Source organism: Hakea prostrata, chromosome 10, assembly GCF_041222555.1.
Source record: "Hakea prostrata isolate BN-2017 chromosome 10, UWA_Hpros_2, whole genome shotgun sequence".
NCBI lineage: Eukaryota > Viridiplantae > Streptophyta > Magnoliopsida > Proteales > Proteaceae > Hakea > Hakea prostrata.
The window spans coordinates 10,717,506-10,739,889 of record NC_142609.1 but is presented as its reverse complement, the minus strand read 5'-3'; the positions used below and the strand labels follow the sequence as shown (position 1 = coordinate 10,739,889).

General features: G+C 36.5%; 1 protein-coding gene and 1 pseudogene across 4 annotated transcripts; both read left to right on the top strand.

Annotated features, from left to right (window-relative positions):
• The first annotated feature begins 10,020 nt into the window (after positions 1 to 10,020).
• LOC149001879 (protein KTI12 homolog pseudogene) lies at positions 10,021 to 15,657 on the top strand (annotated as a pseudogene). 3 transcript variants are annotated; one of them, XR_016170352.1, is made up of 4 exons: positions 10,021 to 10,353; positions 10,801 to 10,859; positions 11,249 to 11,471; positions 14,028 to 15,657. The product of XR_016170352.1 is annotated as a protein KTI12 homolog pseudogene, transcript variant X1 (transcript). The 3 variants fall into 3 exon arrangements; XR_016170353.1 differs by lacking the exons at positions 10,021 to 10,353; positions 10,801 to 10,859 and having other exon boundaries at positions 10,903 to 11,471; XR_016170354.1 differs by lacking the exons at positions 10,021 to 10,353; positions 10,801 to 10,859; positions 11,249 to 11,471 and adding an exon at positions 12,463 to 13,264.
• A 2,150-nt stretch (positions 15,658 to 17,807) lies between these two features.
• Positions 17,808 to 21,734, top strand: LOC149001878 (uncharacterized). Its single transcript, XM_089138956.1, has 3 exons — positions 17,808 to 17,947; positions 18,035 to 18,087; positions 21,172 to 21,734. The coding sequence occupies exons 1-3, from the start codon at positions 17,857 to 17,859 to the stop codon at positions 21,295 to 21,297; spliced, it is 270 nt and encodes an 89-aa protein (XP_088995082.1). The 5' UTR covers positions 17,808 to 17,856; the 3' UTR covers positions 21,298 to 21,734.
• The last annotated feature ends 650 nt before the right edge of the window (positions 21,735 to 22,384 follow it).

The following is a 22,384-nucleotide window of genomic DNA, read 5'->3' as shown; positions in this document are numbered from 1 at the left end:
AATCTCTGAGCCAAATATTTCTACTTATATACAATCTGATTTTTTCTTTCCATTTTAAGAACTAACATTAAACACAGGGATTTCACAGTCAAACAGGTATAAATCTCTCATTTATGAATCCAAAGATTTGAAATCTTTAATCCAAATATTTCTACTTATATACAATCTGATTTTCTTTCCATTTTAAGAATTAATATTAAACACAGGGATTTTCACAGTCAAAAATGTATAAATCTCTCATTTATGAATCCAAAGATTTGAAATCTTTAACCCAAATATTTATACTTATATACAATCTGATTTTTCTTTCCATTTTAAGAACTAACATTAAACACAGATACTATATAAACCTGCCAAAGGACTTCTGTTTGTGCACCGAGAGTGATAAGAATAATAGGAAGTATGGCTTCATCTCAGTGTTTCTTTCTTGTTTTTCTGGTTTCCTGTTTGTTTCTTTCGCAGAAGAACTTCGCTAATGGTAAGCCAAGTCGTCATCTTCTCTCTCATTTTCATAGTATCGATGTGAATAATTCAAAAGTTCAAGATCTTGGAAAATTTGCAGTCACTGAGCATAACAGAGAAGCAAAAATGGATCTACAATTTAGCTCAGTGACAGATGCTATATTCCAAGATGTTGGTGTGAAAGATTATATACTCCATATCAGTGCAAAAAATCAAGGTGTCGACAGTAAGTACTATGCTGAGGTATATGTTGAATCCTCGAGTAAAAAGCTTGTCAGCTTTGGCGATGGTTGAGAAATTCATCAAATAATGATTTGTCATCGATAAGGAAGTTGAGTTTTAGAGGGCTTTGTAATAAATTTATCTTTACTGGAGAATAAAAACTGGGTTTTTTTTTATTGTAAATGACTATCTTATATCCTCTATTTAAAGATAATAGTATATATCCCTCATTGGTAATAAGATGATATGATGGTTCATACGAGACTGAATCACATAAAAATCTTGCTTGTCTTTCTCCTTTTTTTGTTTGATTCACTTTGAAAGGATAATTGGGTTAGGAAAGAAAGGAAGAGAAAAGATTTTGTGGAAATGAAGAGATTTTGTAGATCATCGTCTTTTGAAAAAAAAAAGAAGGAAAGAAAGAAAGAGCAAGGGATATCGTAGATCCTTAGCAAGGGAAATCACAGATCGTTTCAGCAATTTTTACGTTACCAGTCTTGTTTGTTTTCCCGTTGGCAGATCCGCATCTAAAAGTTGTTCAATCTAGAGATCTTTCACAATTCTTTAGGGCCTGTTTGGTTACATGAATTCAGATATTTCAAATATCTGGATTTACAAATTGAAGAGTTATATCTCTTTGATTGTGTGAATTTATGGATTCATTAAATCTAGAGATTTACTTGTTTACACTAAAAACGTGAATATGTAGATTTATGGATATAAGGTAAAATCCAGAGATTTCATCTCTATCATAAAAGTGTTAAGCATTTGAACCATGAATTGTTGACCAAAAAAAAAAAGGGAAACCATGACTTCATAAATGTATTTTTAGGATGAATCTATAGATTTTATTCTAAAGATTCAGGCTAACTAAACAGTTAATTTTATGAACCATGACTCCATAAATATGAAAACTATAGATTTTTGAAATCTTCATACTCGAAAGTATTCAAATAGAAAAGTGAATTTGTAGATTTATGGGAAGCGTTACCAACGCATATAATTTTAAAATTTTTGAAATCTATAGACTCAAGTAACCAAACAGGCCCATATTAACTAGAAATGGGAAGCGTTACCAACGCATATAATTTTTATTTTCTATTCCTAATTTAATACAAAGCACCTTAACCGTTGGATGCTTCATTTTTTTTGGAAAATTGTGCTTGGTTTTGGTCGGTTATTGCTGCTTGGTTATTAAGACAAAAATACGGTTCGGTCGTTTGAACCATGGGTCCTTGAAAAATATGAGACATTAGTAAGGTGTGCTCACAGCTTGAGTAATTACAAATTGAGCGAATGTCACTGGCATCAAAAAGACAAAAAAAAAGAAAGACAGAGTCCATCTTGTTCCATTGGAAAAAAAATGTTTTGTGTTATATATAACTGATTATGCTATGGTTTTTGCATTCAATACTTTTTTCAGAAAGTATTTTATTATTGATTCTGGAGCTACCGATCATATGTGTTGCACCTCTCATGGATTGTCGGATTTTCGCATTGCTAATTTTCCTACTCCAATTACTATTGTAAAAAGAATTAAAAATATCATATCACAGCTTTTGCAGCATTTAAATCCTGATTTTTCTATTGACTCTAGTCATTGTGAGATTTGTCGGTTATCGAAACAATATAGGCTGCCATTTCCTTCTAGTTCAAGTTTATTGGCTAAATTATTTGACTTGGTGCATTTTGATGTTTGGAAATCACTTGTTGTTTCTTGTGATGATTTCAAGTATTTTATTACATTAGTTTATTGATGATAAGTCTCGTGCTACTTGGTTGTATCTGTTATATTCCAAAGACGAAGTATTGTCAATGTTTTAGGAGTTTTTCAATATGGTTCAGACTTTATGTGGAACTTGTATCAATGCACTACATACTAACAATGGAATAGAGTATTACTAATAATATGTTTCAGGCCTTCATTCGAGTTTGAGGCATATTGCATCAAACTTCGTGTATCGACACCCCATAACAGAATAGAGTTGCTGAATAGAAAAATTGACCCATCTTTAAGGTGACTCATTCTCTTTGGTTACATGCAAACCCGATGTCTTACTGGTCTTATGTTGTTTCTTAATTAATCATCTTCCTAGCAAAATTTTGAAGTATAAGCCTCCCATGGAAATTCTTCTTGGATGTTCTATTATTAGTGACCATCTTCGGGTTTTTGGGTGTGTAGTCTATTTATATGGTGGAAATTATATCCTTGAGCTCGAAAATGTCTTTTCTTAGGATACTCATCTTTCCTTCCTCTTTTCTTTTCTTTTCTTTTTTTTTCTTTTTTTTTTTTTTTTTTTTTTTTTTTTTTTCGGTTATAAGTGTTTTGATCCTTCCACCAACAAGGTTTATATATCTCGTGATGTGGTGTTTGATGAATCTTAGATGTTTTTTCCTAGCAGGATCAACTTCAGGGAAAGACTCGTATCAATGTTTTTGAATTTGATTATGATGATCTTATTGTTCAGTTGCTCCCATGACAGTCGTGTTGGACCATTTCAAGGATGACAGTGACATAGTTGTGGATGATAGTAACAATGTCAATGTCCATGACCATCAAGTTGAAAATCAATCAGGTGTAGTTCTAGATACGACTGCTTTTGTTCCCATCCACAGGTCTACTGGGGTCTCACAACCATTGTCCAAATTCAAAGATTTCACCACATACGACTTTACTAGATACCCTATCCAAGCACATGTATTTTATGACAATATATTTTCAAGTTATCACATTTTCCTTTCAGCTATCGATGTTCACAAAGAGCCTTCAAACTTTCTTGAAGCTGCAAATTCTCCTGATAAAAGCTATGAACGAAGAACTTGAGGCACTCAAAAATCAAACTTGGGATATAGTTCATTTACTTGAAGGGAAGAAATCTATTGGATGTAGCAAAGTTTATAAAATCAAATACAAAAGTGACTCATCCATTGAGTGGCATATGGCAAGATTGGTTGCAAAAAGGTACACACAAACTTATGGGAAAGATTACAAAGAAACATTTGCTCTAGTGGTTAAAATGAACACTCTCAGAGTTTGTTGTTAGTAATTGTTAATTGTGGATGACCCTTATTTTAAGTGGATGTGAAAAATGTCTTTTTACATGGAGATTTGGAAGAGGAAGTCTACATGGATATTCCTCCTGGTCATAAATTAGTAAATAAGGCTGGACTAACATGCAAACTAAATAAAGCCATATACGGGTTCAAGCAGTCTCTGTGCACATGATATGGTAAGTTGAGTTCAACACTTATGATTTTCAAATTTAAAATGTGTGATTTAGACTCTTTATTATTCGTTTAAAGAAATTCTCAAGGCACTGTGTGTCACATGCCACCCAACCAGTATCAGCTTTACCCGAATACTCGTAGAGGTTACCCATAACCACAAGATATAGGTTTACGGTCAATTCATAACCACATATATGCAACAACAAAACCAATAGAGAAATGGAATAATAAAGGGTATCAAAGTATAATTATTATTATAGTTATCCCAATGTTAATTAGAGCTTAAGGTTAAAAGTCAAAGTCAAAATGGCAGAAGTCTCAGAGTGTAATTATAGAAATATTTGAAGTGTATTTAACATCCTTGCCTAATAAATAGGTAAAGAATATAAATGATTATGATTAAGAAAACCATGTTCCCAAGTATATTCCCTAGGCTTTCAGAATGGCTGGACTCCATAGGAGTAGTCCAAGCAGTAGTCCAAGCAGGGTACGACTCTCTGTGTGCCTCAATGTCTTCTTATACTGGTATCTCATAGGACTCCATTGACGGCAAACTCTTCGGGAATATGGTATCCTCACAGCCTATTTAAGAGTTTAAAAGAAAATTTTCCACATGGGGTGAGATCCAACAAACTCAGTGAAGTCAACATTATCATATACCACACATTTAACACATGTATATATTATAAACTACAAATAGAATGTAGAGATGTAATATAAGTACAATTAAGTTTTTATGAGTCTAACCATACTAATCTCTATCTAGATAGATACTTATTAAGACATAGCACCAACCTCCTCTAAGAAGTTTCACACAGACCTCAAAGGCTCCAATTGAACTAGGCATCACGATTGAGGTATAGGGATAACAAATCCAATCATCAACCATGGCTAGGGATTAGGGCCACACTCTCTCACCACGACTATTGTCATGAGATCTAGTGCGTGCCAAGGAACTTCCTAGCCCAATGCAAGAGGTCATCTATGTCATCATGTCATCTTAGGCTCGGATATCTTTCCTATGGCACCAACTAACTTCGACTATGTCTTCCTTAACCCTATAATCATCCATATATAATAGGTAGACTACTTCATGTCCCCTCACCTACCACAATAGGCTATTGGGTGCCTATGATCTCCTTATTATAAACAACTGTACCATGAATGACACATGGTTTATTTGTGTCTCCTCACCTTATCACACCCCACCCGCCGGTATCGGTCCCACTCAACAACTTGTGGGTGAGATCTACGGTTTAGCCATCAGTAATAATAAATGCACATAATACCAAATCAAGAGCAAACAACAATTTAATAATTAAATATAAATGAATACAAGTGTCCAAAATCCAATAAAAGGAAATGAATATAATCCAGAGAATGAATGAAATAAATGTGTCAAAAAGGGTATTTCACCGAAAATAGAGAGAATATTGAAGTCTAATTATTATTTTGGTCTTTCTTGAGGCTGTCACTTTTCTTTTCTAATCTCTTGATAAAAGGAGTCATGAAACACTCTCTCATCGATCTATCTAAATGGTGAACCACCTGGATCCTCTTGCCATCAATAGGTATTATAAGCACACTCCATGTACCCACAGGAGACTTCGTGTTGTGCAACACCCCTTCCCATTGATGTCTCAAGAATCTCTTTATAAGGGTTCTCTCAGACATACGGAACTTCACATGCATTAGTATAGTCATCTAATTAAAATAGAAATAATCCACAAAAGGATGAGTTCAGACGAACTCAGTAAGGCAACAATCTCATATACATGTCAAAATCATAAACATGACAAATATAATAAAGAAAATATGATATGCATAAGTATGGATGCATCTAGTAGCTAACCATGCAAGTCTCTAATAAGGCAAGCATGCTTTAAGATATAACACCAGCCCTCCTCTGGGTAGGCCTTGTCACTCTAATCCCTTATGGACTGGCTATCTGTGTTGGGATTCGGGGCAAGGGGTACAGTCTTCATTAGACAGCATAGTTGGGGTTTAGGTCAACACTCTCTCACCACAAACATTGGCATGAGTACTGACGCATGTCAAAGATTCTAATGCAATGCAAGGTCCTATGATAACATACTACATATGGTCCAGATACCTCCCCTATGGCACCAGCTAACTTAGTTAAGTATCCTTCTCCACATTTGAATGAGAGTCCTCACGGATTGATTCTGTTGAACTCCATTCCCTTACCCTATGGTCATCCTCCACATATTCTTGGGGTGGATGCTCTCATGTCCCCTTAAAACTCCAAGTCATTTATTGGGTATCCATGAGCCTAAACCTAACATATGACCATTGTTTCTAGGTAAAGTAATCTTAAGAGATTTTTTGTGATACCCAAATAATGAAATCTTGAAGAAGCGATATAGATTTCCAAATATCCCGAGATCAATTAAGGATATAACTCATGAAATCAAATAGATCTATCTAAAAGAGATTATGTTGGCTGTTTAGATCTTTTGTTATTAAAAGCAGAAAAATAAAAAGTTACCCCCCCCCCCCCGGCCAAAAAGAAGAGAAAAGAGATCTTAGCATTTAACATATCAAGTTTTGTAAATCTAAAGATCCTTCAACTTACGTAATCTGGTAAAAAGATTTTCTGCTTATGGAAGAATACCATTTATGATATGATATGTATCTAGAGATTCTTTGGGTACTTATTGAAAAAAATCTTTCCATTTATGGGGGACATTTATTATAAATAATTTTTGGGTAGAAAACATTTATTACAACTTATTTTTGAAATAGAAAACATTTATTGCAATGGACTCATGTGATATAAATTCATCAAAGGCCCTCAGTTTTTCCAAAGCAAGGGAGAAATATTAAGAAAAAGAAGTATGAAATCCCAATATTTCTTTGTAGTTGTTCTTGTTTCTTATTTGCTTGTTTTGCAGAAGACTTCTTCTCTTCCTGGTGGATGGCAGCCAATAAAAAATGTCGACGATCCAAAAATTCAAGAGATTGGAAAATTTGCAGTGACTGAACATAATAAAGAAGCAAAGACAGATCTCCAATTCGGTGCAGTGAAGAAAGGTGAATCTCAGGTTGTTGCAGGAATAAATTACAGACTCTACATCACTGCAAAAGATCATAATATTGAAGGTAATTACAAAGCTGTGGTATATGAAGATTTGAATAGCATTAGAAAGCTTACCTCCTTCACCAAGGCATAAGCATTTCTCTCTAGTTTATCAATCTTTTGTTTGTAACAAGTATGAGCAGTGAGAGAGAGATCTTCTTTTTGTTCTCAAGGGACTAAGAGACGACTTTCAAATATAATCCTAAATAAAGCATTTATCAATAAAAGGCAGTTCTTTTCTCTTGGTGAATGAAGAAATATGGATTTGCTAACTAGTATTGCTTGCAAGGTTTAAAGTATCGGTATCGAGTATCGTATTGGTAAGGTGATTTTAAGAGACGTATCGTATTGTATCGAGTATTGTATCGCTTTAACTAACGTATTTTAGTGTAATTCAATAGAGAGACATATCGAGATGTATCATATCGGTTGGGTCAAATATGGATACGTATCAACTAGTATCGTATGGTATCGTGGGATACTTTAAACCTTGATTGCTTGCATCAATTTTTGGATTTTAAGATTATTGGAAGTCCCCACAATGGTGGGTGCTATTTTGCTCTATAAGCCATTGCCATAATATTTGTTTTGGAGCTCGTGGTAGATTCACGTGGTCAAACGATGGTCAATTAGTGAATTCAAATTCAAAATCAAAATTTTTTAATTTTTTTATAATTTTTTGGGAAAAAGGTAGCTTTGTATTAAAAACAGAAAACACGGTTACATACGATAATAGAGCAAAACTTAATAATGAATAACTTGTAATTATACATATAGGTGCTATGTAATTTTAGAGATAATAATGGATGGTTACTAGTTTCACCCCAAAAATAGTGAGTGTCGTATAATTTTCTCTTTTCTTTCTCTTCTTTTCATTTTCCCTAGTTTCAAATTCTAACTCTCATGGCTAGAAAATCCTCTCTTAAACATCAAACATGGTAAGATTCATATAGTGGATTTACAAGAGATTCTTTTAATTCGGATAACATTCTATCATGAATCACATTCAAGTTGAGAAAAAGCTGAGGTTGTCTTATTATAGGTGCATGAGAGCATTGGGATTACGAAAAATTATAAATTAAAAAAAAAAATTCCAATATGAAAAGAAAATTGGGTTTAGGAAGCATTACACAACCTAAGGGGTATTTTGGTCCTTCCAAGTTTGAAATTCGAAAAAAAAAAAACTTAATGGTGGGAGATAGTGTTAGGACACGTTTGATAACTCACCAAATCTTTCTATTTTGAAAAACAACAAAACAATTCTGTGATTTTTTGAAAGTAAAAAGTGATTTAGACTTTAGTGCCCAATTTCTTAAATACCTCTTTTATGTTTATTTCACTTAAACCTAACTCACACCCATTTTTGTTTCAAGAAACGAAGCAACAACAAATAGTTGATGCGTTGGAAGTGTTTCGTGAAGAAGAAATTTTCATGAATTTCAATTTATGATGCAAAATTAATAGTTTTATCATGTGTTTTTTGGCCAATTTACACCCAAAAAAAAGAAAAAGGCACAATTGGTGACGTTTTAATTTTTAAATAGTGGTGGTATTCAAAAAACCGCCACTACTAAACCATATATAATAAACACAATACATTCAATATCTCCACTAAGAAGTATGAATCTTTACCACTCAATCAACCCTGCATTGACACAGGGTCTATCTCTTTTCAATATATCCACTTAGAAGTATGAATTTTTACTACTCAACCAACCCTTCATTGACACAGAGTCTATCTCTTTTTTTTTTTTTGAGTACTGGTGCTTTTTTTAATATTGAAAAGTAAATGCCCCGGACGGGTGCAAACCCAAGACCTCCCCATGGTATTTTGAGCTTTTAACCGTTCAACTAACCCACCATTGGCCACGGGATCTATCTCTTTCATCATTGACCGTGGTTTCTAGTAAACAACCACCGTTAAATAGGCAGAAAGGGTAGCAGCTTTTTCAAAAACGCCTCAAAATGTTGGATTTTACTTGCGGCAGCAATTGTTACCTGCTGTCGACGGTAGGGATTTTGCCACATGTACAATAGTCAATCGAACGGTGTGTGATCAACAAACAGAGGTTTAATTGTAAATATAATTTTTTTATTTTTATATTCAAGGGTTTTAAAAGTTCTCAAATTTACAAAATGAGCTCCTCATCCTACCCGACTGATCCCTTTTCTCGTTTCGCCAGCATGTCTCGGGTTCAGAATCACTGATTCTCCAAATGAAGCAACTTGGAGAATAATAAGGAAATAGACAGATGGGTGGACAATCTCAAATCCCATGACAAATCCAACCTAGATCACCGGTGTATTTTGTTTCTTCCTTCAATTAATTTCTTCGGATCGATGATTTCAATCTCTTTGTTGCGACTTGCGAGCGAGTTTGGCAAGGCCAGGTCTTTGGATTACAAACATCGTCTGTATTCCCTCTGCAAATGGCGTGGTAGAAGGAGGTAATATTCGAAACCTTGCATCTAGGTTAGGGTTTTGTTTAATTTCAACAATCTTGATGTGGGTTATTGGCCGACAACTACTCAGACAGACCAAGGTGAGAATGATCCATCCTCGCTCTGGCTCTCAAATCCATCTTCATCGGTGATCGAATGAAAATAAGGGTTGAATTATTTATTACGAATTTTTCTTTGGAGAAAATGTAAAAGAGATCTAGACAGAGCCCTGAATCATTGAGAGGGTGAGTGTCAAATCTACAGATTGCCATTAGCACTGCTCGAGTTGGGTAGAGTGAGGGATCATTTTGTAAATTTGCAAGTTTTAAAACCCTTTCAATGTAAATAACAAAAAATCATATTTACAATTTAAGCTGCGTATGGATCCCACACCGTCCGATTGCTGTGGAAAATCCTTACCGTCAGCAGCAGGCAGCAGTGCTACAGCAAATAAAAATTTCAAAATGTTTATGTTTATTGGATTTTGATTGACTAATGCGCGGATATTTCTGTGCAGTGCTGAGAGGCCGGCACGTGTCCCTTTAAAATCTAACGGCTAAAACCTTATATTGGGGTATGAGGGTAAATATGAGTTATTTATTTTTCATCTACAAGTTTTCTAAATTTACGTTAAAAACCCAGTTATCAAAATCGACCCTTCATCAATCATCCCTCGCGTGAGGAAGAGGAAAAACCCTATGTTGGAGTATTTCTTCTTGTTCTTCGACTAATCTCTTGCGATTCCCTTCTCTTCTAGTGTGGATTAAATTAGAGTTTTGTGGTCACCGCCCTTTTGTGCATAGTGGCGAAATAGAGTTCTCTACGGCGCGAACAGATATCCATTTCATTTTGCAGTTTTCCCCATCTTTTTCTGCTCTTGCAGTATAAATTACTCCAAAGGTATAGATCGTTCAGTCTCTTTTGTGAATTTTCTCGTTTAACTTTTTGTATGGACGTGTGATTTCTCTCCTGAATTTGGAATTTCTTGGTGATTAGCGAATTCTGGTCCTGATTTCGACTAGCAGTGTTGACACCTGTAGGCTTTGGTTTTTTTTCATGATAATGTGTCTGTTTCCTCGAGAGATTCTTGATAGCAGTTTTCGGCGATTTTTCTTAACGATTTTGCTTCCCAGTAGTTTACCCTAATTTTAATGACTCTCTAGATAGTATAACCAACCAAAGATAATGTCCATTCCCTCTTAAACTGGACTTTCCTGCTATTGTTTTGATTTTTCTTGGCTGGTCTTCATTTTTATAGTGATTGTCGCAATTCTTATTCGAGGATTTCATTGTCTCTCTGTCCTTTCTAACAATTTTCTAATTCTTTACTTTCTTCTACGACTGCAGTTAAACTTGTCCGGCTTACTTGTATCTAATAAAGATCAACAAAGATGGAATCCTTTGATGTAAGTTGTTCCTGAATGCTTGTTTCTGTTGGGGTTTTTCTTTGGCTAAAATGGATAACTTACTTGTCTAGTTATCGGGTGGCAAGTTGGCTTGCAGCTATGCATATCCTGCTTATGAATGTTTTAAACTGTGGTGAAAAACAGACCTGGGATTGAGCAACTCAGTTTTGGTGCCAATATTGGTTTGCTCTTTGACTGTACTCGTTTAATTGGACTCTTGATGAGCAACATCCCTTGATTTTAAAGTTGCTTCTTGGAAATTGTAGAATTTTATTTGCAGTGCTGACAATCTTTATTAGAGGGTTGGAGGTGTTCTTATATCATGGTAAAGGGAAATTAAAATTTACGATAATGTTAATACTTTCTTACAGTTCCTGGCTTTATTGCAGGGTTCCAATGTAGAGTGAGGCCAAATTGGCATTCTTCATATATTTGTGGTATTCTTAAACAAAAATATGGGTTTCTCTTTGGTGAATATTGAAAAACTCACCTGAGATAATCTCTGCTATACTCCACAAAGTTATTTAAGATCGTTACAGACTGGATCCAATATTCTGATCTTGAAACTTAAGTTATTCTCAAGTACAGAGGAGCAGAGTCAATATTTTCTGGGTATGCTTTTTCTTATCATTGACTCCTACCCATTTTTCTTCTTATTTTGATTGATCATTTAGTTACAATGTAATAGTTGGTACTCAAGTTGACTGAATTATATTCTATTTGAGTGATGGTGTTGACAGCAAGCATTCTATTAATCCAATTTTATACATGTTATGCATGAAAAGTTGTTGCTTTGATCATGATGGGTCTGTCTGAACTTTAACTGCAGTGTTCACAACTCAAATTAAAAACTTCCAGTCTTGTATTCCATCTTTAACAATTGTGATGTTGCTTAGCTATTACTTATTTTTTGTTGATCACGTTAGTTACATTATAAAGTTGGTAATGAAATTGACTGAAGTATACTCTATCGAGTAATGGTGTTGGCAGCAAGCATTTGGTTGATCTAATGTTTAATTTGTGGAATGTATGAATTGCTGTTGCTTTGATTGTGATGGGTCTACTCTGAAATTGAGCAACAGCTGAGTGTTTGGAGCTTTATTAAAAACTTCCAGTCTTGTATTATCTTTAATGATTTTGATGTTGCTTATCTATTACTCATTTTTCATGGGCACCTTAGGTAGGAATTTTGGTTCACTACTTCAATATGTTGCGTGCAGCAACGTACCAAACCCCCCCCCCCCCCCCCCCCAAAAAAAAAAAAAAAGAAAAGAAAAACCCACACGCACACAAAAAGAAAAAAAAGAAGTTTTCGACCAAGCCGGTGGGTGGGCGTTGGTAATAGCCGAGCACATATACACTGAGTTGTCTGATTAGGGTTTAACTGAGATGCTCAAATCAAACGGTTCTCACCAAAAATTATTGAACCGGGAGGCCATGATTTCCCAAGCCAGTTGATTCCCTGAACCAACTTCAACAGTCTGGTTTTTCCCTACCCAAATGCAGATTAGGTTTTCCAAATTTGCATATATTAAAACCCAATCACATGGCTAGGGCTCTTCCATTCCTCTCTCATTTTTTCTGTTTGCAGCCTGAATGCTTAGGTTTTAGCAAACAAAGATGGTGGAAAGAGAAGGAGAACAAGGCGGATTAGTAGCTTCTAGAGTTTAACATACTGGCCTGCTTGTTACTTGTTTCTGGTTTGGATCATTTGACCTCTCCAATTTTGGCCCAGATGCCACACATTGTTTCTTGGGCCATGCATAACCACCAACTTTAGTGCTAGGAATTGCTGCACAAGTAGGAACCTTGATTCATTCCATTAGTTTCTGTTCAACTTTTGTTGTTCTAATTTTAATGACAAGTGGATGCATACTTTTAAACAAACAAATATTGCATTGTGAGATGTCCTGATCTTAAATTCTACTAAATCTTGAAGGTCCCTAGGTATTTTTTGTTGCTTTGTTCTAACTTTGTTTTCTGTAGAGTATATTCTGAAAATTAATTAGTATGTTTTTGTGTTTGGAACATTGGAATGACAACATTCATTTTGTATCACTACAACAGGCCCAATACCCACCCAAAGAATAACTCCATGAGACAGAGTTTTACTATAAATATAAATTCAGGCCCAATGTCCTGATCTTTTTAATCCTACAGCCTCTGCCATAGCCCAACTGATTAGTAAGAAACAGAGTTTTACTATAAATATAAATTCAGACTTGGGAGAACAGAAGATGATCCACTGATTTTGAATACAATGGAAAGATTAGAAAAAACTCACCTGACAGGAACTCTGCTATACGCCACAAAATTATTTAAGATCGTTACAGACTGAATCCAATATTCTGATCTCGAAACTTAAGTTATTCTCAAGTACGGGGAGCAGAGTCAATATTTTCTGGGTATGCTTTTTCTTATCATTAACTCCAGCCCACTTTTCTTCTTATTTTGATTGATCATTTTAGTGACAATATAATGGTTGGCACTCAAGTTGACTGAATTATATTTTATTTGAGTAATGGTGTTGACAGAAAGCATTCTATTAATCCTATTTTTCTTTGTTACTTTGATCATGATGGGTCTGTCTGAACTTGAACTGCAGTGTTAACAACTCAAATTAAAAACTTCCAGTCTTGTATTCCATCTTTAACTATTGCAATGTTGCTTAACTATTACTAATTTTTTGTTGATCACATTAGTTACATTATAGACGCTGGTAATGAAATTGACTGAAGTATATTCTATCGAGTAATGGTGTTGGCAGCAAGCATTTGGTTGATCTAATGTTTAATGTGTGGAATGTATGAATTGCTGTTGCTTTGATTGTGATGGGTCTACTCTGAAAATTGAGCGACAGCTGAGTGTGTGGAATGTTGCTTATCTGTTACTCATTTTTCATGGGCACCTTAGGTAGGAATTTTGGTTCGCTACTTCAATATGTTGCATGTTGCAAAGGTACTAAAGCACACACAAACCCCCCCCCCCCCCCCCCCCCCAAAAAAAAAAAAAAAAAAAAAAAAGAAAGAAAGAAAAGAAGAAGCAAGCACACACAAAAAGAAAAAAATGTAACCCTTTTTTGCCATTTCTTGTGGTTAAAAATATATAAAGCATAAGCATAGCAGGGCTGAATAATGGGAAATCACCTATCTTGTTGATGTTGTGCAGGTGGAGTTTTAGACAAGACTTCACACAAGAAGTTGGAAGTGCATGGTTGGTTAAAGAGTTTGGAATTTGTGTTTTTGGTGATACTTGGGTACCCTGTTAACACTGTTATTGGAAGAGTTTCACCCATAGACTAGCTGTAAAAATTTTCGTTGAATGGCACTAGTTGTAATCTGTGGTCAACCATGCAGTGGAAAGTCAACAGCTGCACGGTGCCTAGTAGATGCTATTAATGCCCTGGAATCAAAACCTTCAGTCAAGATTATAGATGAGTCTTCCTTTCATCTCAATAGAAATGAAAGTTATGCTAACATGACAGCGGAGAAAAACTTACGGGGAGTTCTTAGGTCTGAAGTTGACAGATCCTTGTTGAAAGACAATATTGTTGTTGTTGACTCTTTAAACAGCATCAAGGGTTACAGATATGAGTTATGGTGTCTGGCTCGGGCTGCAGGAATCAGATATTGCGTCTTATATTGTGATGTAGAAGACAATCAGTGTCGGGAATGGAACAAGGAGCGTCAAAAAAATGGGGAGGGCTCTTATGAAGACACAATATTTGAAGATTTAGTAAGGAGATTCGAGAATCCAGATCGGCGCAATCGATGGGATTCTCCACTTTTTGAATTATGGCCATCCAAAGACGGAATAGAGCAGTCTTCTGCTGCCATTCTGGATACTGTGGCATATGTGACAAAAAGGGTGGACTCTAGAACAAGAGATGTTAAGGTTCTCCAACCTACAATTGCTACTCAAAGTGCACGGGTGTCTCAGACAAATTCACTCTACGAGACTGACCGTGCAACGCAGGAAGTGATAAATGCAATTATGGAAGCACAATCACAGGCACTTGGAGGGCCTGTAAATGGGATCTCTCTTGGAAAAGAATTTCCAACCATCAACATTCAAAGATCTGTTGGACTGCCAGAGCTCCGAAGCCTGCGACGAACATTCGTCAAATTAACAGGGCAAACAAGCTTGAGTGGGCCACCGCCGCCATCAGATGTGAACAGTGCCAAAAGGATGTTTGTTGATTACTTGAACAGGGAACTAGGAACTGCTTGAGAAGAGCCTTATTGCTCATACAGATCACATACCTACTTGGGAGGAAGAGGAAGAGGATGCTCATCACTTTTTGGAATACTCGCAAGCCAGAATGGATTGCTCAGCTTGTAGCATGCCTTCTGCAGATACCCATTGAAGCAAGAAGTCTTCTGTTCAAGATTACCTTTGCTTTGCTCATATCTAAATGGGGCATTTTGTTGTGGTGCATTAAAATGTGTTTGGTAGTGGGTTTATTTTGCTTATGTCTGACATACATTACCAGTTTTGGGAAATTTATGATATTTGCTGTCTTTTTATCGGGGTTGAAGACCCTATCCAAATCTGATGCACGGATGAACTGCATCTAATCGAAAGGTTGTCTCGAAGTTTATTAGCTCTCTCTCTCTCTCTCTCTCTCTCTCTATCTCTCTCTCTCTCTCTCTCTCTCTCTCTCTCTCTGAGTCCCACTGTACTGACGTGTTTCAGTTAAAAATTGGGCATGTTGAAAGAGAGTTTCAGCAGAAGGAAAAATCAAACCAGGAAGCAATGTTGGGGTCTTTTTACTTGTTATGTTGTTATAGATGAATTTTTTTCAAAGAAATCCAAGAGGACAGAGATGATTAGAACATGTCAATACGTCTAATGAATGTTAGAAGAAACCTGTTTTTACGGTTCGCGTGGCTTTTTCAGAAAAGTTCAGTAATCCAAGAGAAACTCTTCTGAAGACAGTTTTTCCATAGGCTTCTTTGGTTTGCAAAGGGAGTAAAAGGGGTAACATTTCAATTCTAAAAGAAAGAAAAAAAATTTATGTGTGGATTTTTTAAGTGGACCATAAATTAATGTTGGGTTCTCTTAATGCACTATATTATGTGTGGGTTTCATACACGATACTGTGTGTGGCGATATAAATCAAGGTATCGCTGGGGGCGACACGAAACCCCCCAACAAACCAATTTTTTCTAAAAATCAATGATAAATTGCCGAAAGGCTATATATCACGATAAATTCTCAAAATATCGAAAAATTTTAAAATTCAAAATTAAAAAAAAAAATCACATTAACTACTCTCTCTCATCTAAAAATGTTAAAAAACCTAAAATATCTCTGCGATGACCGATTACTGCGGTCTTTTCTATTTCTTTCCTTTCTCTTTCTCTGGCAAAAACAGGCGACGAGGAAACCATGGCGGATGGTGACCTGAAGAAGCTGTGAAATCTCGTGCTCATTCCTGTGATCTCTAATCTCTCGGTCTCTCCCACTGAAGATCTCTCTCTCGACACCCTCATGACTCTCTCCCGCTCTCTTTTCTCTGATCTCTCTTTCAGTCGCTCCCACAATCCCACTTACCGGCGAGATTTATTTTCAGTAAGCAAGAATGAGAAATTTTAGTTTTTTTTTTTAATATTTTCTTACCTGCAACCGTGACGGAGTCATGTCTGCATTCATGATTTCAGTTTCTTTCCTTTTCCCTTCAGGTCTGATTGCATGCACCCATCACCATAGTATAGTTAACTGTGTCCGTGGAACACACCAGATGCGAAGACCACTGATGCAGCGGCCTCTGAAGCTGCAACACTCAAAAAATCGCCAACAACGATATGTGGCCTTGTCGGTTGTGTCGCCAGCCACCGCCACGGCGACTTGGTCCGACATGTCGCAAGGTGGTTTCATGTAGACAAACACCGTTCGTGGTCATTAATTATATTCAAATTTCAAACGTGAAGGGACCAAATTGTCCCTCAGGTTATTTAATAAAGTGTTAATATATAGTTTTTAATTATATGGTTAAAAAATATATATATCCAAAAAGAAGGAAAAAATATATATAATAACACAATGTATTAAATAACCTGAGGGGTATTTTGGTCCCTCCAAGTTTGAAATTTGAATATATTTAACGGCAATTAACGGTGTTAGTCTGTTTAGGACTCACACATAATATATTGCATTAAGGAGACTCAACATTAATTTATGATCCACTAAGGGGACACTTACACGTAAAAAACTAAAAAAAATGTAAACGGATAACATTTCAAAGTGAGGCCAAATCAGCTTCTCATCAGGAGGGAAAATAATGTGTTTTTCTAACGATTTTGAACCACATATTGAGTGAGAAAAACATGGGGCCCACTAAGATTTTTATTTTTGATTTCTTTTAGTATTTATAAGTAGGTCTCTTCTTTACTATGAGTCCGGATCAGCGACCCCGACACTTCCTGACCACAAAGATCAGTGGGGCCCACAGTGAAAAATACTTTTTGAAAAAAATAAAAATAAAATTTTTTTCCACCAGTGGGACCCACTGGTTTTTATAGTTAGGAAGCCATCGGGAAGCACTTTGTGCTCCACCAACGAGGAGATGATCCGGATTCCTTTACTATGTGGTTCAAAACCTCAAAAAACACATTGTTCTCCCTCATGAGGAAGTGATCCAGACTTTTTTTAAACAATCGGTAATCTTGTGGTGGTACCAATAATATTCCTTGTATGTTTTTTCTTCAAGTTCATAAGAAATTAAAAATAAATTGGAAATGAATTAAAGATTTTACAGTTAAATACTTAAATATAAAATAATTTTAATTGCACTAATTTTGTAGCAGAATTTTTTTCGTGTTGGAAAACCTGGTTCCTACCGGGCGGATCGGACCACCGATCTCATTTCTACCCTGTTGAACCGGTTCCGAAACTTCTCAAATTGTATAAAACCCTAGCTTCCATCGCCAAAGAGAAAGGAAAGTTTTGACGTTAGGGTTCTAGCAGTAACATCAAACCCTACGCGTCTGAGGAAATGACACAGAAGGCCAATCTCTTCAAAGGGCAGAAGAAGCAGAAATCCATCCCTCCCAATCGACATGGCAAACCCCCTCAAGCTCGCAAAGGTTTGTTCATTCAGTTGTGAATTCTCTCTTTTACCTTTCTTCTTCTCTCTCTCCCCTCTCTGACGTCTTTTGAATTTTGATTTTCAGGCAAGAGGTGTATGAAGCCATCGAAGGTTACGAAGGACATGAATGCTGATCGTGTAAGTATGCTGACCGTCTTTCTGTCTTCGTTCACTTATATTTTGACAAGTTCTCCCTTGTTTGATTAGAACTTCCTGAATCAGAATTTGATATGATTGTTTTAAGAATGTTTGTTTAGTACAACTAGCTGTCTAGATCTCGCTTCCTCTGTTGTTCGTATAGCGTCTTGGCCTTCTCAGCAGCACCAAGAGGCAATGGGTCTGATTGCTATTTAGTTATTGAGCTTAATTTATTAGTGAGAGTTGTGAAGTGAAGATTCACAGAATGATTTGACCTGTCTAGAATGACGGGCAATTGTTTATTGGGTATGGCCTTTATCCCAACATACAGATATATCGAACCTAGACAGCGTTAACACTCTCCTTGATTTTGTGCATATATATATCCTTTTTCATGCCCAACTTCAATACAGTGAGAGTAAATGACTTAGAAATCAAACCTATCAAGTATTAATCAGTCATTTCGCCTTGTCCAAGTTCCTCTTCAATGGTTGGTTCAACATGCTGGAATGGGTCATGGACTATATTGATTGCTACCTTATTATCATAGTAGTGCCTCCTATGTTCTTCAAGTGTTACTGCTAGATTAACAAGCAGCACTTTGAACCATATAAGCTCACATGAGCTTTATGCCAAAGCACAGTTGTTGTAGGTCTAGGCACTAGGTACAGGTCAGCTTTTTCCCACAGTACAACACCAGCTTCTGTCAGAGTGCAGTATTAGTTTCTTGCTTCATCAGGTAACAGCATTCTTATCCAAGGGATGTGCAATATCTCCAAGTAGAATATCAAACATCAAGAGAATCATCCCAGTTAGCATTGGTAAAGGATTGCAAAATTAAAATGATTTATTGGTCATAGAGATAATGCAAGTTGGGCATAAAAGGAATTCCAATTAAGTTGGTAGGTATATCAGGAAGTACTCTCCTATGATCCTTGTCCAGAATGTCTGCCTATCCACTGATTAAAGAGATGGCTGTCAGGAACATGGTACTCTTTTATGACAATAGAGTCCAATGGAACAGATTAACCATGCTCTTATGTATAGTTTATTGATTTTCTTCCTCCCATTCCTTTTGGGACCCTAAAGTATTTGAAGTAAGATTCTTCAGGTGATATTCATTTGTACTTTCAGCCCCTTGGGGTTTCTTTCTGCATGGTAGTGTCTGTGCAGCTCCTTCACAATTTTTTCCCCTAGGTTTATGTTTCTTCCCATTGTTATGCTTATTACTTCATATATTTTTTTTGTCTTATCTGTTTATCCTGCTTGTTGGAGAGGAGTTTCTGGGGCCCATCCTACATCACATAACTAACGATGATGGAAATCAATTTCTTTTTTTGTGGAGAGCGGTGTTGGGAGGGAGATTTTTGTTCAGATCCTTAAATTCTCTGTCTGCACCAAGGAACTGAAACTTGTTATTGGAGTAGGGAAACTTGTGGTCTACCGTCCAACAGATAATGCCCCATCTGAGGTCCTAAGTGGCAGCCTAGGTTTGCTTCTGAGGATTACATGTTTTGGCCATGGCCTTGAAATTTTGTGTAGTTACTGCCTGACAATGCTTTCTGTATGCATTGCCATTCTTATTGTGTTAGAGCATGAATTTGTAACACCCGAAGGGGGATTTGCTCAGTTGATAAAGACCAGCGCCTCGCGAAGAAAAGGTCATAAATTCAACTATCTTTGGGTCCAACCATTCCCCCCCCCCCCCCTTTTTAAAAATAAAAAATAAAAAAAAATCCATATGCATATGAATTTTTGCCTCGGTTTTTGGTTGTGAAGGAAGGAGGGGATCCCAGTGAGCAATTTTAAGATTCCTAGTATTGTCATACTTATATGCATTGTTTATTTTTATTTAAGATAACTCTTGTAGCTTGGGCTTTTGGTTTGAAATGGAGGAGTTGGAATTCCAGTGGACCTTGGCAAGATTCTAATATTGTTATCCCAAATAATGGACCTTTTTTCCCTTGCCACTTTCTATTGTCCCTGTGGATATTTATACTTGACTTAAAATTTGCAGTTTGGAATATAAATAGTATGATTCTGAATGAAGGTGAGTTGTAAAGCCGAATTCCTGTGATCAACTCCATTTGATTGTGATAAGGGTCAGGGTAAGACATGAATGCTTACCTTTATGATGTGGGTTTGTAAATTCATAAGCGTTTTCACTCCCCATAATCAGAGAAAAGGGGATGAAGAATTTATTTCCATTTATTTCCTTAGATGCCTCAAATTTGATTTTGCCTCCCCTCTTCTTTTTGGTCTTAAGATTTGTGCATGTTTTACCATCATGCCCCTTTCCCTCTGATGCATTCTATGTGGCTGGATCTCTACCAAAGTTGGGGATCCCCCCCCCCCCCCCACACCCCCCGGGGTGAGCTTTTGATACTCAGAGGAGGTCAATTTGGAAAATGTGTGAAGAAACCCTGTAAATGTTCACTATGATGTTTGCTTAGATTTCCCAGTATTTTGAAAATCTCACGACAAGCTAACATTGCATTATATATCCAACAGTAGTTTGACCAGCAAAATTTATTTGTAATCTTTTAACAGAAACGTTCACTTCCCCTCTCTGTGCTGTTGTTCTACAAAATGATTCCTGGGTGTAGCATGTTTCAGTTGGTTTTTGAGGTGGTGGTGTTCTTTGGTATATAACCGTCCAAAAGTATGTACAATTTGCTTGCAGTGAACTATTTTCTTGTAATTGTTTTAAGAGGAGCCTAGATTAATACTCAATACTAAAGAAATGAAGACAGCCTTTCTGGGTGCACACTGGCATGAGCAGAAACATTAAACTCTGTATTCCCTGATGCCAAAAAAATTATAAAACTGGATTAAAGTGCCTAGAGGATTTAACTGAGCCCCATTAGTTCCACAATTTATCACTTCATACTCAGTTTACCATGACTGCAAATAGACCTGTGAAATGGGGAAGCTGTTCACGGCACTAAGAAAGCTTATTGATAAAAAGTTCATGTCATTGATTGATTAGGATGGCTAGTAATGAGTCTGAGAATTGTTGCATTCACCATAATCCTTTTAGTGCCTGTCATCTTTTTCTCAATTAATAGTTTTATCTGATTTCAGGAGCTGACAAAGTTCATAAACTACTGTAATGAGATGAAGGCTGCCACTGCTGCTAATAAAGAAGGTGGGCAACTTAGCATTGTAAAACCAGCTCCGGAGTCCACTAATGATGCAAAGAATGAGTAAATTCTGGGAATACATAAGAAGAATGTTATAGATGGAGAGCCTCCATCAAGGATTGTATATTATCCACCGAGGGCTGAGATAGGATTTTTGTGTTTTAGGATTCTTGTGTTTTAGGATTCTTGTGTTCTTAAACCCCTGTAATTTAAAAAGCAGGATGGAATTTCTACATAGGTATGTATCAAAAAATATTTAGGCACCATTTTTATGAAACTAGTAAGGGGTCTTATTTTTTCAGTTCAATGTGGCTAATTGAGTAGTTAGGGTTTGTCTTTGTGAAATTATAAAAATGGAAATTGGTTATTGTAACAATTAAAAGAAAAATCTATTGAGGTTGCTAAAAATATAGATGAACTGCATGCATTATATAGATGAACTGTATACATTAGTATATGAATTTTATTTTATTTTTTGGTAGGAAACAACACTAAAAGGAAGGACGAGAAGAACACACGGGCCCAGAAGACCACCTCTTGGACCCGTGGACTGGAAATGGGCCACTCCACTTTACTCGACACAATGAGGGCCCTTCGAGCTAAGGAGTGGGCGAGCCCATTAAACTCCCTAGAAATATAGATAAACTGACAAGAAAAAAAGTCGATCTTAAGCCACAAGATATCCTCCACCATGGCTGCAATCTGAGGACCTCCTCCTGGCTCCTGACTATTGAGCAACAAAATCAGGGCTTCACAGTCCGACTCAATCCATATCTCTAACCATCCTAGGTCCTTTGCTACTAACAATGCTTCTCTCACAGCTTCGGTTTCCCCTTGAAGCGCAGAGGATAAGAAGGATGGGATAGAGAACAGATTAGTAACCTCATTATGTTCGTTCCTACAGGCAATTCCCAACCCTCCTGCAAGAGTATCCTCCTGAAAAGCTGCATCACACTGGATTATGCATCTACACCAAGGTTCTTGCACGTGCAAAAGATCTAAGTTAGAAGGTCTCGTTGTACCTCCATCACCACCTTTAGCTCCTTGTATCAACTAGAACTCCTCAAAAGAAGCATGGGCTCTTCTTATCACTTCTTCCGGGCTCCAGACAGTTTTTTTGAAAGCTAACTCGTTTCTAGCAATCCAAAGATACC